We start from the raw sequence: 16,688 nt of genomic DNA, 5'->3' as shown, positions 1-16,688 counted from the left end.
TGGTTGCCCGGTGAGGAGGGGAAGGTGCCCTGACCCCATACCACCCAGTGCTGGGGGCCATGTGACACCGCCCTCCAGGGGAAGATGAGTGGACAGTGCCCTCAGCCCTCCCACGCGAGGCCCCTAAGGGGCCCCTGTCACCCTGTGCCCAGCCAGCTTGGAGCCTGAGTGGCCAATTGCTGGCCCCTCTGCCAGCCCAGGGAAAAGCTGGCAGCCAGGCTCCAGGATCAGGCCACAGGCCAGGAGTGGGGAGCTGCCCCCCTGCGCACGTTCCTGATGCCAGCCGCACACAATACATCTGGCTCTGGCCCCTCCCTCCCCAAACCAGGACCACTGGTCCCAGGGGAGGGTCCTCCCCAGCTCTCTCTCCCCTCAGGGGAGTCGAGTTTCAGAGCAGCCTGCAGGATGCTGGGAAGGTGGGCGGCACCAGGCTGCAGGCCTCACTAGCAGGCACGCAAGGGCTGGGCTGCCACCGGCCCAAGCACGCACTGAAAGGGCCCAGACCAGCGCGCACAGGGTCAGCGCACCCAGGCCCAGGAACGCGGCCGCCCCCACCATGGGGACGGTGGCCCAGCTGAGACACAACGAGGCAGGTGGCAGAAGGGCTTTTTATCAAGAGTCACAGAGTGAAACAAGGTCTCTGGAGCCAGGTGCCCCCAGATGTGGCTTCTGCCACAGGTCTGTCCCTGAGCGAGGAGGCAGACCCTGACCCTGGGAGGGGGCCCAGGGCGCGGGCTGGGCCGCCGGCCCCTCACATGAGCAGGCAGCAGGGCTTCTTCTCCGCGGGGGCCTCTTCTGAGGGGGCCGTGAGCCTGAGCAGGGGCGGGTCCCCCGCTGCCCCGGAGCTGCACCCGGGCAAGGGCGCCGTGGCCTCCATGGGCGGTCGGGACACTGGGGCCTCAGGCCCATCAGGCACGGGGCGCTGCAGCTTCGCAGCCGCTCGCTGGCGCTTGAGCTCCGCCAGGGTGTGGTGGGCCTTGGCCCGGCCCAGGGTGTCGGGGGCTGTGCCCTCCAGCGGGCTCAGCTGGTAGGAGACACTCCGGTCCAGCCGCTTGGAGTACAGGTGCCGCCCGGAGGGGCCCCCCACACGGCCGTTGTGTGGCCTGGACACTTCAGAGTCGTCCTCCTGTGAGGGGAACGTGGGCGCCAGAGGCCATGAAGGAGGGCACTGCCCGGCTGCCCCCGGCCGTGGGCCCCCACTGTGGGGCGGTCCAGAGGCGGCACGAGGGCTGGGGGGGTGCCTGCTGCGAGTGTGGTGTGGGGTCACAGATCCCACCGGCTCCTGGGGTGGCGGCCTGCCCCGCGGGAGGGTGGGGAGGCGCTCACCTCAGGGGGCGGTGGCCTGAGCTCAGTGTCTGTCTGGCCATCCTCGTCCTCCTCGGGAGGCTCTGGGCTGGTGGGAGGCGGCTGCTGCCACACGATGGCCTCCTGGGCGTGCTCCCTGCGGTACAGGCTGGTGCGCTGGGTCAGGCTCACCCGCCTCACCACCTTCCTGGGGGAGGGCAGCGTGAGCGGGGGAGGACACCGCCCGCCCCGTGGACTCTGGTCCCAGCTCCAGAGGGCACAGGGCTGACGCCGGCGAGGGCAAAGACCCGGGCACAGCCGGCAAGGCGTGGGCAGGTGTGGGGCGGGCGGGCGCTCACCCCCGGCTGCCGGCGCTGGAGGCGCGGCGGCGCAGCAGCGAGCGCTGGCGACCCTGGGCGCGCAGGAGCGCCTCGTGCTTGTGCTTCAGCTCCAGCAGCCTGGCGCGCACCTCCTCGTCCCCGCACACGTCTGGGGGGGGGGTGCAGAGAGAGGCTCAGGGGCGCCCTCTGCCAGGCCCCGGCCCCGGGGGGAGGAGGCGCAGGCCCCCCCTCTCACCAAGAGGCGTCTCCTCCAGCAGGGACTTCCCGTTGAGGTCGGCGCCGTGTGCCACCAGCAGCTCCACCAGGTGCACCTGCGGCCGGCGAGCCCGGGCTGCTGAGTGCTCCGGCGTGGCAGGCCCACCCGGGCCCCCCGCCTGGCCCCCCCGCCCGGCCCCACACCCACCTGGCCCCAGTAGGCCGCGGCGTGCAGCGGCTCCCAGCCGTCTCGGTCCTTGGCGCTCAGACTGGCCCGGTGCTCCAGCAGCAGGGCCGCCGCCTCGCCGAACCCGCTGGCCGCGGCGACGTGCAGCTGCGGGCAGACGTCCCGAGTCCGGCCTCCTCCCTCCCGCGGCCGCCCCTCCTCCCGCATCCCCCGGCCGCGTCCTCACCAGCGTGGCCCCGTGGTCCCCAGGGGCATCCAGGTCCGCCCCTGTCTGCAGCAGGCTCCGGATATGCTCCAGCAGGTGCAGCTCCGGCAAGGCCCGGGCCGCCTCGATGCCGTCCTGGGTGATGCCTGCAGGGCCACAGGCTCAGGGCTCGTGCCCCCCACCGCCCGCGGGCCGGCCTGGCAACGGGGGGCTGCACACACCTTGGTCCGCCATGGCCGTCTCCAGACAGTCCAGCGTCTGCTCATCCTCACACAGGTCGTAGGGCATGTTCCCATCCGTGTTGACCGCCAAGAGGTCAGCACCCCTGCAGGGAAGGTAGGTGGGGCGTGGCCACAGGGCTCCTCTTACCTTCCCCCCCACCCCCGCCCCAGAGAGGCCTCCAGCCCCCTCCCAGCCCAGGGCTGCGCTCCAGGACACCGGGAGGCTGCCACGGAGGAGGCCCAGGCCCCAGACACTGTTGGGAGAGGCGGCCCCTCAGCCTTGGGTCCCGCCTCAAGCCAGGCGAGGCGCCCTGCAGTCTCCCCCGTGTCTCCAGGTCACTGGCACCCATCAGCCCCTGGGAACACGCACAGTGGGCCCACCTGCCAGGAGGGGGAAACCACCTGCCTTCACGCCCCCACCGGCCCCACCCCCCCCAAAGCCTGGGCTGGTCCTCAGGCTGTCTGAGCGCCCAGCCCTCTGTCCTACCAGAGGGTCAGAGTTGGGGGCCATGGCAGGGGACTCCTGGGTCCTGGTGAGGCTGACCCGCACCCAGCCCACCTCTCAGTGGTAAAGGCCCCCCTGAGTCCGCACACTCCCTCCCTTCTGGCCAGTCCCACCCCCTCACTGACCAGAATGGTGCTTCTCCACACAGACCCTGGGGGGCTGGGAGGCAAGGAGCTGGAGGTCCAGACCTACCCTCAAGGAGCTCCCAGATTCCTAACGGCACCTGGCAGGAGGCAGCCAGTGGGCGCAGGGTGGGGGGGCGGGGGCAGACAACCTCACTATCCTGAGTGCCTGTGGCCCCTGCCCAGGCCCAGCTCTCCCTGCCAGGACGCGGGCAGTGAGGAGAGGTGAGTGGGGACAGAAGAGGCAAGGGCCCCCTTCCTGAGGGCGAGACCCTGGGCTACGGCTCAGCACGAACTGCCCGCCCGCTGCATCCCCGACACAAAAGCCGCTCCGGCCACACCTGCCCCTGGCCGGTCCTACCGGGCAATGAGCAGCTCCACCAGGTGCAGGTGGCCACAGGTGGCCGCGGCATGCAGGGGTGTCCAGCACTCGCTGTCACGGGCGTTGACCGTGGCCCCGGCCTCGAGGAGCTGCTGCGCCATCTCCCTGAAGTCGTCGATGCAGCTCTGCAAACCCGGCAGCCTGAGCCCCGGGCCGGCCCGCGCCCGCCCCACACCCCTCCCCGCCCACCCCCACGGCACTGACCTGGTGCAGGGCCGTCAGACCGTCCTCGTTGGCCAGGTCAGGGCTGACCCCGCTCTCAAGGAACTGGCGGACTGCAAAAGGGGAGGCGTGCTCAGGGCGCAGGGACACGGGTCCTGCCACGGGCCCGCACCGCCCTGGCCAGGCCCGTGCTGGCAGGGGCCCAGGCCGCCCGCGGTGCTGCAGCTGGGGGGCCGAGGAGGGTGAGGACGGCAGGGGTGCAGGTGGCAGGAGACCCCCTGTCCCAGCAGGCCTCACAGGGCGGCCCTCCGCCTCCAGCCCCCGGGAACCTGGCACTCCAGCGCTCAGGCTCCCAGAACACCCCCTCTAGAGTGACAACAGCCCTGCCGGGCTCCCACCGTCCCCCGCTGGCCTGGGTGCTAGCACCCTCCCCCCACCATGTCCCACATCTCCCCTAAGCCTTCCGCCCGGCAGACCACACACCGCCCTTCCCTGGTGCCGGCAGCCACCTGCCCGCCCCAGGCTGCCACAGCCTGCAGTGGGGGGCCTGAGGCGCCCAGGCTGCCCCCCAGGGTCTCCCCATGAGCAGAAGTGGTCCCGCCCTCACCGCTCAGAAGTCCCACCCAGGGCCCAGGCTCTTGCCAAGGTCCCCTGGGACCCCCTTGGTGGCCTGGACCTCCCTGAGGGGCTTGACAGTCCGCACACGGGCGCCCCTCCTCCACGGGACCCGGGGCACACCCACCACACCCTGTCCACTTCCCTCACCCCGGCCTCCCGCACCCCAGCCTCTGCGGCCCAGGACCCTGCCCTTGGGGGAGGCAAGAAGAACCCCCAGGAGCCCCAGGGAGGGCAGGGGCCTGCCAAAGCTCGGGCCAGGAAGGTTCTGACGGCGAGACTCTCCTGCCCAGCACGCCGCACCCCGGCAAGAGGCAGGCAGACCGGGCTGCCCCCAGCCCGCGGGGGCCACACCCCGGGCGCTTCAGGCTCCTGGGAGCCCACCCACCTCGGCCCCGACCCTGCGGCAGGGGCCCTGCATGCTGCCCCTCGCCTGCAGCCCACGGCCGGGCCGGACCCCGAGCGCCCATGAGATGCAGCCGTGTCCTTGGCAGGTCTCTCGAGGTCGCGCGAGGGCGACAAGGACGAGGCTCAGGCGGTACACGCCCCTGGGGTCAGCCACACTCACCTTCTTCCAGGTCGTTTCGGGCAGCGGCCTCGAGCAGGGTGACGCTGGGAGGGAAGAGGACCCGCCTCCGGGCCCTGCCGGCAGCCGCCTCCTTCCGCGGCCGCTCCCTGCGGCCCTCCCTGCCCTGGGCCTCCTTCTCAGCCTGGGCCCACATCTTCACCTGCTGGGCCCGGCGCTTCTGGGCGTGCTTCAGCCGCTCCGGCGTGCTCATCCTGCCCACCATGGGCATCTCCGCCAGCAGTTCCAGGTGCTCGGCCATGGTGGGGGCTGCCTGCCAGGGGGGCTGCTCGGGGCACCAGGCGGGGGAACGAGGGGGCCAGGCTGGGCCTGAGGGGTGGGGCAGCTGGCTGGACTGGCACCCTTGGGGGCATCCCCTCAAGGCTCGGTACCCTCTGCCCCTGGCAAGGCTGGGTCAGGAGGTTCCAGCCCGAGACCAGGCCCTGGGCCGGGCAGCTCGAGGGGCACAGGCTCTGGGCAGAAAGGGCAGCTGCCTCTACGGAGCCCCGGCAGCTCAGCTGCTCGAGGGCAGGGCCTCCCGCCCGCCCTCCTGGGGTCAGGGTGCACAGCCGGCAGGGAGCCGCAGGGCCTGTCCGCCGCAGTCCAGGGTCTGCAGCCAGTTGCCCCGATAATAAAGTTGCAGCTTCCTGGCACCTCGCCGAAGGGACGGGGCGGGGGGTGGGGGGGAGGACAATGGGCAGAGAGGCCCCCGGGAGTCCTAGAAGCCCCCTCTCCTTACGGGCCTCAGGAGCCCGGGCGGGGCCTGGGAGCAGCCATGGGCCAGCCTTCCCTGCCCTCCGCCGCCTCCTGTCTGCCTCCCAGGGTCAGTGTGTGGGCGCCAGCGAGGGGGTGTGGCAGGAGGGCGGGCGCCACGGCCAGCGAGGCCAGAGCAGGGTGTGTGCTGGGCGTCCTGGGGTCCCCGGCCCGGTGCCCGGGGCAAGGCTCCGAGCAGCCAGGGCACCGTGCAGCACAGCCGGTCTGGCGGCTGTCTCCAGGGGCGCTGCCCCTCTGCAGGAGTCCTGGGTGGGTCGCCGGGCCGCAGGCGGCAGGCGGCTCCAGGGGCCTGAGGAGGAAGAGGAAGCACAGGCACACGGAGGCTGGCTCAGGGCGGGGCTGGCTGGGCTCCCAGTGGCTCGCAGGTGAGCCCAGGCTCTGCCCTGTGGGAGGCCCCCCTCCCCGGTGCCCACAGTAAGCCCTGCTACACGACAGTCCCGGCAGGGATGGGGGGGCTTGCTCTGCCCCATCCCGACTCACGTCGCGTCGCGGGAACCGGGAAAGGACTGAGACGGGAGCAGGAGGCTGCCCTCCGGGCCCAGGCACCTGCTGCAGCGAGCTGTTCTCCCAGGTGCCCCAGGTGCCCCAGGGCCTGGTCCCCACAACTCTGACCTGCCTGCCCCCAGGCTGGGCCGGGCAAGGTCGCCCTCTCCTTGGGCTCTGCGGGAACTGCCCCAAGGGCAGGCCCTGCCTCCCGGGCCTCAGGCCAAGGAGGGCCCAGCCCGTTCAGACCGACGCCCCGGCTCCTCACTGCCCAGCAGCTGGGCCCCTTCCTCCACGAGTCCCCAGCTCAGTCCAGCCAATGCCCTGGCCAGCCATCCCGGGCTGCAATAAAAGTCCCCATCGTGTGGACACGGGCCAGGTCGCCTGCTGGGCGGGGATCTGCTGCACCAGGACAAGCAGGAGTTAGGCTGGGGCACGGCCACGGAGAGTCCGCCGTGGCAGGCCCTGCCCAGCACCCCTGGTGTGGCTGCTGCGTGTGGTCAGGAGACACACCCCCCGGAGGCCCTGGCCGTGTTCTGCCCGGAAGGCGCTGGCCCACGGCTCCCCAGGGGTCCCGGCCCTCCCCCAGCCAGACCTTGGGGACACCTAGACACCAACACAGCGTCCTCTGGCCACACCTGCGTGGAGAATACTCAGTGCGTACCCCCTTATTTCCAGACGGGAACTGTCCCTCCTGCCACAGGGCCTCTGGCACACCTGGCACCTCACTGAACAGGGCCAGCCTGCCCCCGGCCGTGCCCCCGACCTCCACAAGCCTGGCCTCGGTGCCTTCTCCAGGACGGGACTGGGGCCGACAGGGCCCAGGACAGAGTTTTCTGGGCAGCACCTCTGCAGACTCCGGGGACCAGGGACAGGCAAGCCGTCCAGACTCGCTGCTTGTCCCCCAAGTCCTGCCTTTGCCCCCGGAAACACAGCCCACCTCTACAGGCAGAGGGGCCGGGAGCCAGTTCCCGTGGCCCCGGCCAGCCCCGGACAATCCCGGGACACAGCAGAGCCCTCACACCCTGCACACCACTCCCAGCTCCCGTCTCCGCCCGAGAGCTGGGACCCGCTGCCCGCCCCCCCCACACACACACACCTGTGAGGCAGGACTTCCACCTCTCCGGGCAGCCTCTGAGCCCCCTCCCTTCCAGGCACCAGGAGCCGGGGGTGGGGCGTGCTGCCCTCTGCACGGGGCGCGCAGGCCTCAGCCTCGGTCCCGGCGGGACCCACGGGAACGCAGCCCAGGGCCGCGGCGCCCCCGTGGAGCACAGCGCAGGGTCGAGGGGCTGGCTCCCACTCCCCAGGACACTGCCAACGGCAGAGCCACCGCCTGACCTTGTGACACTTACTAAAACCCCGGAGACACCACCACTTTGCACAAGAACACACATTCCAACGCCCAGGTCCCACAGGAAAGAGCAGCAACTGGCCTTGCCCCCGGGGCACACGCTGCCTTCAGTTCTCTCGCTGGAAGGCCGTCTCTCTGTGGAGCCTCCTCGCAGCAGGTTCTGGACAGCCCCCCCCCCCCCCGCCCCGCAGCGGGGGAAGGGCGCAGGGCGCTGGCTGAGGCCGTGTACCTGGCCCCCGCCAGCCCCCGGCACCAGGCGGCTCTCGGGCCCTCTGCCCCCAACTCTGGTGGCCCCTCACTGAGCCAACATCCCCTCTGGGCCCTTCGGCCGCACTCCTTGCCGTGGCCCCGGGCAGCTGGACCACAGCCTCTGGGAGAAGGGAGGTGCCCTGAAGCACCCGGGGCGGGCTCCCCACAGCAGGAGCCCCTGAATCCTGCTTGCTGCCCGAACCGCACTCAGCCTCCTCTTCGGGCCACAGTCGGAGAACAGCCGCCGACCTAGGAGCCCGGCCCCCGGCAGAGCCAGGGAGGCCAGCCCAGCCCAGTGGGGTCCCACCAAGTGGCCACCACACCACACCCAGGCTGAGGGGGCTCAGCAGGGCAGCTCCGCCCCGTCTACAGAGCTTCCCCAAGCCTCCCTGGAATGTCACACAGAGATTATCCGGCGACTTTCCCCAGGTCTCAGCTCTGTGCCCAGGCCAGCCGTGTCGGGTGTGGAGCCAGGCGGGAGGAGCCTGCCGGAGGGACAGTGGCCACTGCCCCTCCCCCTCAGCCTGAACCTCCGGCAGTCCCCAAGACTGCGGAGCACACTGCCAGACGCCTGGCCGTGGGGCCGGGAGGCCCTGGGCTCCAGACCCCAGCCCAGGCCATGTCCTGGCAGGTCCTCCCCTGGCTGGTCCCTGTCACTGTCCCCATTTTCCATGTGAGGAAACTGAGGCTGTGCCTAAACGCAGAGCCCCCGGTAGCCGTCACACCACACTGCCCCTCAAGCCCCCTTCGCAGCACCTGTGGGCGCAGGCGACAGGGCTGGGGAGGGTGGGTGGGGCAGGCAGAGCCTCACAGAGATGCCCAGGGAGGGCGCAGCCCGTCCTGCGAGCCCAGGGCCCGTCCACCTCCCAGCAGCAGCGGGGGCCTCGCATCTGCCTGCCCAGGTATCGGGTCGGGCTGGGAGGGCAGGGGTGTACAGTGCACTCCGCCTTCTGGCCCTGGCCGAGGAGCTGGCCTCTGCCCAGCAGGCCGACGGAGCCAGAGGCTTTCAGACAAATGAGCGATGTGATCAGATCCGGGGTGGGGGGACCTCCCAGGAGAGATGCTGGCACCCGCACACCCACCGGCAGGCATGGGCAGCAGAGGGCGCAGCAACAAGGGAAGGGTGGGGAGGGCTGTGGGATGCGCGGAAAGGACCGAGGGGGCAGCCTAGGGAACGCAGGAGGGCCCTGAGGAGTGGGACTGAGGAGTGACCACAGTGAGGCGGGGCCGGGAAGCCCGGGAGCCAGCGGTCAGCAGATGCCAGAGGAAGACCAGAGTGACCGCTGTAGGGGCTGGCTGCCTGGGACACAGGGCAGGGCCCACCCCCTGCCACAGACACACCAGACACAAACGGGCAGGAACAAGCAGAGGGACGGCCTTTCTAAGCCAGACACAAAGCCCAAAAACCTCAAAGAAAACTGATTAATCCGATTACATTAGGCTTTAAAAATGTCTGCACTGAGCAAACAAACCCAGACCTACAGTGCGCCCCCCCCACCCCGAGGAGCCCCACACCCCCCCGACCCCGTCCCCTCGACCTTTCTCTCCTGAGGTCCGAGGGCCCTTCGGTCTCAGTCTCCTCTGTGGCTGGTTTCCTGAGCCCAGTTCTTCTACTGGTCACTTCCTCTACCCCCGTGACTTCTTTTTTGTTATTATTATTTTCTTAAAGATTTTATTGATTTATTTTTAGAGAGAGGGGAATGGAGGGGGAAAGAGAGGGAGAGAAACATCGATGTGCAGCTGACTCTCACACACACACTGGGGATCTGGCCAGCAACCCAGGCACGTGCCCTGACTGGGAATCGAACCGGCGGCCCTTTGGGTTTCAGGCTAGAGCTCAATCCACTGACCCACACCAACCAGGGCCCTCTATGACTTTCTAAATAAACTTTCTCTTTTAGAGGAAAAAAAAAAAAAATATATATATATATATATATCTCACAACAGAAGAGACAGTCAACTGCGCCAAAACATTTACAAAAACTTTACAACAAGCAAAGTGGTCGCGGGCCCGTCGTCAGGGGCGCACACGGTGGGCAAGGAGCAAGAGAGCTCCCAGGACAGTGACACGGATCACGGCGAAAACACCCAGACAGTGAGCGCACGCAAACGAGAAGCGGGACACGCTGGGACCGCTCAGGTGGCCGGCTGCTGAGCCGCAGAGGAGGCCCTGAGGCACCTACGGGGACGCGCCAGGCCTTCGACCCCACACGCTGTTTCCCCGTACCTGCCCTGCAGGTGCGCCTGCACGGGTGGTCCTTCCCAAAAGAAAACAAACCTCCTTGTCTTTTTAAAAGGAGAGGGCCCTGGCTATTGTGGTCAGTGGACTGAGTGCCGGCCTGTGAACCAACCAAAGGGTCACTGGCTGGATTCCCAGTCAGGGCACAGGCCTGGGTTGCAGGCCAGGTCCCCAGCAGGGGGCGTGTGGGAGGCAGCCACACATTGATGTTTCTCTCCCTCTCTTCCTCCCTTCCCCTCGCTAAAAATAAATAATCTTAAAAAAAAAAAAAAAAAGGATGCCCTGACCAGTATGGCTCAGTGCGGTGGACATCAGCCCACAAGGTGAAAGGTCGCAGGTGATTCCTGGTCAGGGCACCTATGAGAAGCAACTCATCGCTATTTCTCTGTCACATCGATGTTTCTCTCCCTCTCTTTCTTTCTCCCTCCCCCTCCCAATAAACAAATAAACAAAATCTTAAAAAAGAAAATAAAGGTTTTATTTAATTTTAATTAATCTAAAAAATATATTTTATTTATAGTCAGAGGAGAAGGGAGGCAGAAAGAGGGGGAGAGGAACTCCCCGGCCCTCGCTGCCGCAGCCCCACTCCGAGTCCAGGCAGACAGGAGCGCCCAGGGCGCCCACCACCCGGACGCGTCACTCCCCCGGAACTGAGCTCGCACTCCACGCATTGCAGTGCAAACCCTGCAGTTGTATCAGAGCTCCCCTTCTCCAACTCAGTTCTCTCTCCCAGTTAATTCTCCACTTTACATGAAATGCGAAAGGTCAAGGACAGCAGGGACCATCCTGCACACAACGAGACAGCACGTCCTTACACGTCTGGGTATCCAGATTTACTGTGAAGTTTGGTGAGGAAGACGCTGAGGCACTGACAGGCGGATGGGGAGGCGGGGCCTGCAGGAGCAGACTCAGAACCGCGGGGGCGGGCAGCCCGGCCCAGGCCGCTGGACCGGGAGTGTTTCCACTGACGAGCGAGGGCCCAGCTCCGCACTCAGCAGCGGGCACAACACTGTCCGTCAAGTGCAAAGGGCACAGCCACCCAGCGCCTGCGGCGGCAACACCAGAAGCAAGCCGAGGGCACAGGACACACTGGATGCACCAAAATGTTAAACTTCTGCTCGGGTGAATACCCCGTGAAGAGGCCAGAAAGACAAGCTCTTGACCTGAGAACATATTTGCAAACCACGTCCCAACAAAGGGCTTCTGTCCAGCGAGCACAAGGAACTCCCAAAACTCAGCAAAAAATAAAACCACTCCAATCAGACAATAGGCACGTGACGTGTGCAGGCGCTTCCCTGACAAGGTCCCAGGGTGAGAAGGCGCTGGCCGGCTTCACCCGCAGGGAGACACGAGTGGCGGCCACAGCGAGCCCACCCACAGCCTCAGCCCGCCGGAGTGAAGCCAGGGGTCCCCCACGGTGCTGGCAGTGCAGCCACTGGGAAAACAGTGACAGTTTCTTTTAAAAAACTAAACCACAAGACCAAGCAGCTGTGCTTCGGGGCACGTATGCCAGAGAAATGAAAATCTAAGTTCACACAAAAACCTGTGTGTGGATTTCACGGTGACTCGAGCCATCGGAGCCTCCAGCGGGAGACAGCTGCCTCTCGTGGGTACACCCGCACCGAGTGCACACAGCTCAGGCGTCCCGCGGGCGCTGGCTCACCGCCAACAGCCACATCTGCTGGGTGCAGTCAAAGGACCCCAGCGAAAGGCCAGACCTGGGGTGGGGGTGGGGCTGGGGCTGGGGCTGGGGCTGGGGCAGGGCGGCCCCCAGCGCGGCGGCCCGGCGCAGGACCACGTGGCTGTGATGAGGCTGCACAGACGTGAGCGCGCACGTCGGCGCCTGAGCAGCTGGCGACCCGCGGGTCGGTGTCTCAGGTGGGGCTCTGAGCGCAGTTATGTGCCTTTGGGGGACTTGAGAGTGAGGCGGGGTCTCCCTGAACTGTTTCTTACAACTGTGTGCATCTACAACAATCCCAAAAGAGAATTTAAAAATAAAACGAGTGAGTGAGTGAAAAAGCAAGTCACAGAGTAGGAAATGATACTGGCAATACATAACCAACAACTGATATAAAAAGAACTACTAAAAGGCAGGCCCGGCTGCTGTGGCTCAGGGGACCAAGTGCCCGGATGTGAACCAAAGGGTCGCAGGTTCAATTCCCAGTCAAGCCACAGGCCTGGGGTTAGGGTTAGGGTTATGATAGGGGGGCCACGTGAGAGGCAACCACACGTTGATGTTTCCCTCTTTCTCCCTCCCTTCCCCTGTCTCTAAAAAGTAAATAAATAAAATCTTAAAAAAAAAAAAAAGCCCGGCCATCCCGTACACCAAAGGGCTGTGGGTTTGATCCCCAGTTGGGGCGCGTACAGGAGGCAACCCATTGATGTTTGTCTTTCACGTTGATGATTCTCTCTCCCTCCGCTCTCTGAAGCCACTAAACGTATCAGGTGAGGATAAAACAACAAAACAAGTAATAAAAGCGCTGCACCAAACAGGAAAATAGGCCAAAGCCTTCAACAGCCACCTCACGCCAGCAAACGCAGGAAGGTGCCCAGGCCCTTAGTCATCAGGGAGACGCACTGGAAACCCGACACCCACCGGACACGCCCCCCTGCGCAGCCGGCTCAGGGGAGTGGGAGCACGTGACCGGCCGACGCAGGACTCACGTCCCGCTCCCGGCACTGCCCCAGGCGGAGACGGAAACGCGCTGGGTTCCCGCGCTGGGTTCCCACGCTGGACCTGTCCTGGGCCATCGCTGTAACAGACATTCCCAGGACAGCCGGCCAGCCGGGGCCGGGGCGGGAAACCGAAGTGCCAGCTTTAGTGCAGACGGTGGACGTCAGCCCCCCGAGGCTCCCAGCTGCACTGGGTCACCGCAGCGGGAGTGCACGCCCAAAGGCAGAGGGCAGGAGTGGCCTTCCAAGCACCTGGCCTGGCTGGCCACGGGGAGCCACCTGCATCGTTCCGGCAGCAGAATGGGGATTGGCTGTCACGTACCCTCGCCTGCTCCACGTCAGAATGCACCACCCCCAGCCCCCAGCCCCGGGAGTCTGGACGGATCACTAACCCTGGGTAGGGCCCAGCCCAGGGCAAGGGAGGGTCCTCCAGGGAGGCTGGCAACGCTGTGCCAGAGGCCCCAGCCAGTGCACTCAGGAGAGACACGAAAAGCCCGCAGATTGGAGAAAAGATGCGGAAGGCGTGTAGCAGACATGCAGAAATACCGCAGGAATCTAGGAGAGGGCTACTAACATGAACAGCAAGGTTGCAGGACAAAAGGACAGTGTGTTAAATTCAACCGTATGCCTCTGTGCTTGGAAAATGCGAAGTGTTAAGTGTCACTTATAAACTTAGTATCATGAAGCCTGAAATACTTTGATACCTCCTCCCCTGGAGTACCCACTTCTCACAACAATGAAGTAGAAATGGCGACGCCTAACTTCAGGGGCGACATCACAAAACAGTGCAGCAGCGTCTCCACCTCTCCCGGAGGGGCTGTAACACTCCTCGCCGCCCCCACCGGTGAGGCAGGTGCCCCCCGCCACCAGCCACGTGACGGAGCCACTCCGTGGGCAGCTCCCCAGCTGGCAGTGCAGCCGCCAGACGATGCAGTGCTGGCTGAGGACCCTAACTGCAACCGCAGGAGAGCTAGAGCCAGAACCACCCAGCTAAGCCGTTTTTTAATTCCTCACCCACAGCAACCGGGAGATAACGTGTTTATTGTTTCAGCCATTCTGTTTTAGAGTTATTTACTACTTGGCAACAGACAATTAGTGCAGAGACCTACCTAAGGGAAGATAGATGCAGATACACAAATACCACGTTCTATGTTGCTAAGTCAACTCTCCCCAAATAGAGCTACAGCATTAATATGATCCCAGTCAAAACCCCAGTCAGCCTTTTTGTAGAAAGTCACAAGCTCATTCTAAATGTATGAAGAACTGCACAATATCTCGAAGAGCCAAAATGGCATGAGAAAGAGAAACCAAGCTGGAGAACTCCCAGTCCTTGATCTCAAGGCTTCGAAGCTACAACCTCCAAATCTATGGGGTCGCAGCACAAGGTTAATGAATGAGACAGAGAATCCAGAAATAGACCCGCTCGTGAGTGTCCCCTGATTTTCGGCAAAGGTGCTGGGCAATACACCTGAGACAGGACGGTCTTCAAAGAGTGGTGCCGGGATGCCTGGGCGTCCACATGGGAAACGAGGACCCTCGGCTCCTCCTCACAGCAGGGGAGAAAGCGAACACCGTCCAGGAAAGACCACCAAGCCGGGCTTTGTCAAAATGAAGAGCGCCCCCTGCTCCGGACACACTGGCGGCGACCACGCACTGGCAGTGCATGTCTGGCAGAGGACTGGCACCCTAAGGGTACAAAGAATGCTTAAAACTTGGCAAGGCAAAACCAGTTTTTTTAAGGGCAAAGGACTTGAACAGACCCTTCACAAAAGAAGATATACAAATGGCCAAGAAAGTAAGCACGTGAACCAAAAGAGCACAGAGGGTACGCCCGTGGAAAAACGCTCGGCACCATTCATTGGGAGGAAGCGCACGCGAGGGCCACGGCGCGGAAATGGCTGCACGCGAACAGGCTGACGGCACTGAGGCTGTAACTACTGGGAAGGTGAGGTGCATGCGCAGTCATTCTGGAAAACAGTCCGCCACTTTCTAACAAAGTTAACCACAAACTTCGATCCACCCTTTCTGTCCTCTCAGACCTAGAGAGAGAACGCCCATGTCCCACGAAGAATCGCGTCTGTGAACGCGCAGAGCAGCGTTATTCCCGACAGCCAAAGGCGGGCCTGGGCACAGGTGTGTGGCCAGGCTACACGGCCGTCCACCTACACGATGGGGCACCCCACTCGGAGAGAGGGGCCTACCCATGCGGGAAGCCAGTGCGGTGGGCTACGTGGGCGAGCTGGACACGGACACACGTCTCTCAGGGAAACCCCCAGCCGGCCAGGGGAGCCCCTGGGGCACAAAGACAGAGACTGAGAGCAGTGCGGTGCCCCCCTGCCCCCGCCCAGCTAAGGTGAGGGTCCAGGGAGAAACGGCAGGCAGCGCTTCGGGGAGGACCAGCCTTTCCCTGGCTTCCCCCCACGCACACCGCCCTCTCTGCAGCCATGGAAACTAATCTCACGGTCCCCTCGGCCTCTGCTCCAGGAAAGCAAGGGGCCCACGCCCCCTGGAGCCTGAGGGGCCAGTGCCTCCGTCGGGCCTGGAGACCCTCCTGCCTGCCTGCCTCCTCGCCCTCTCCACTTGGTCCCCCTCTTTCCCTCTCTCAGCTCGGCTCAGCCTGCCCTCAGGCCTCCCCTCTCCCGGGGCCCGACCTCCTCTCTGCCCGGGGCCCGATCTCCTCTCCCCCGGGGCCGGATCTCCTCTCTCCCTCGGGGCCCGGCCTTCTCTCTCCCCGGGCACCCAGTCTCCTTTCTCCCGGGGCCCGATCTCCTCTCTCCCGGGAGCCCGGCCTCCGGTCCCGCCGCAGGCCCCGGAAGTCCGAGCCTTACCTTTCCCCTCGTGCAGTGGACCGGATCCGGTCCACCGGTCAGTCAGCCCCGCGCTTCCCCAGGCGCCGCAGGGGCGGGCCCGGCGCCGCACCCTCGCCATGGCAACGCTACACTTCCGGCTGGCGGCGCCCACAGCCGGAAGCGGCTGTGCCGCGTGGGAGCCGGGGGCGGGGCCTGCCAGGAGCGCGTGGTAGACGCTCTGTGGAGCGCAGCCGCGGGAGTCTCTGTGGCCGGGGCGTCCTCGGAGTGGGCGGGAGGGCAAGTAGTCAAAAGGCTCCCAGGAGGGTGGTCACCTGTTTAGGCTGGGGTTTTATTTTTATTTATTGGTTTTAGGGGATAAAAAACATCGACTTGTTGCTCCACGCACTTAGGCATTCATAGGTTGTCTGTGCCCGGACCGGGATCAACCTAGGGGGGAGCCCAACCTGCAACCCATGGGAACGACGCTCTAACCAACTGAGCTACCGGGCCAGGGGTGGGCTGGGCTTCTGAAGAAAGGCAGAGGTTCCGCTGGCAAAGCAGAGACTGCCCGCACGGAGGGGACACCTTGTGCCGCGCGCAAGGACCCGGCGCACCAGGGCCATGGGGAGCAGCGGGATGACGGCTTAGGAGGGGGGGGGGGTGGTCAGGACAAAAGCCGGAAGCAAGGGAGGACCTCTGGAGGAGAGGGGGTGACTTAAAACGGGGAGGGGCCCTGTCTGGTGTGGCTCGGTGAGTGGGGCGTGTCCTCCAAACCAAAAGGGCCGGGTTCCATTCCTGCTCGGGGCACATGCCTGGGCTGTGGGCCAGGTTCCCGGCTGGGGGCAGGCAAGAGGCTACCAACTGATGTTTCTCTCACACAGTAATGTTTCTCTCCCCCTTTCTCCCTCCCTGTCTTTCTCTCTAAATAATAAATAAATAAATACAATCTTTTTTAAAAAAGACGTGGACGAGAAAAAGACTTATTTGCGATTGGAGTGAGGCTAGGAGGCCATAAGTACTGAGACTGGTGAGACACAAGAGACCCTCAACTAGACCCCTGGACATAGAAAGTAGCTGGGAAAGTGGGAGTTCAGAGGAAGCCAGAGGAAGCAAGAAGGGAGAGCCTGAGGGGGTGGGAGCAGTGTGGCGCCCACATGCACCCTCCCTCTCAGCCCAGGCTTCCTCCTCCAGTGCATCCACCGCTCAGCCCTTCCCTTGGTTCCTTACCATGAGCCAGGCACCACTGCACGCCGCAGATCCTCAACAGTTCAAGGAAATCATGGCAGGGACTATACAAAAGCTGAGTTCTCGGAGTAAACGAATATAAAGTGTGTCTCAGCTTCTGT

General features: G+C 64.8%; 1 protein-coding gene across 1 annotated transcript; it reads right to left on the bottom strand.

The window, feature by feature from the left end:
- Positions 1 to 589: 589 nt before the first annotated feature.
- PPP1R16A (protein phosphatase 1 regulatory subunit 16A) lies at positions 590 to 15,515 on the bottom strand. Its single transcript, XM_028533746.2, has 11 exons — positions 15,382 to 15,515; positions 4,788 to 5,847; positions 3,647 to 3,717; positions 3,422 to 3,567; positions 2,434 to 2,537; positions 2,234 to 2,358; positions 2,029 to 2,154; positions 1,861 to 1,936; positions 1,644 to 1,773; positions 1,327 to 1,492; positions 590 to 1,126 (listed from the first exon to the last, which is right to left on the bottom strand). Exons 2-11 carry the CDS (start codon positions 5,044 to 5,046, stop codon positions 752 to 754), a joined length of 1,578 nt encoding a protein of 525 aa, XP_028389547.1. The 5' UTR covers positions 5,047 to 5,847; positions 15,382 to 15,515; the 3' UTR covers positions 590 to 751.
- Between the last annotated feature and the right edge of the window lie 1,173 nt (positions 15,516 to 16,688).

The sequence above is a fragment of the Phyllostomus discolor genome, chromosome 7 (assembly GCF_004126475.2).
Source record: "Phyllostomus discolor isolate MPI-MPIP mPhyDis1 chromosome 7, mPhyDis1.pri.v3, whole genome shotgun sequence".
NCBI classification, from domain to species: domain Eukaryota; kingdom Metazoa; phylum Chordata; class Mammalia; order Chiroptera; family Phyllostomidae; genus Phyllostomus; species Phyllostomus discolor.
Note: the sequence above shows the minus strand (reverse complement) of the source record. Positions and strands in the feature narration are given on the sequence as shown.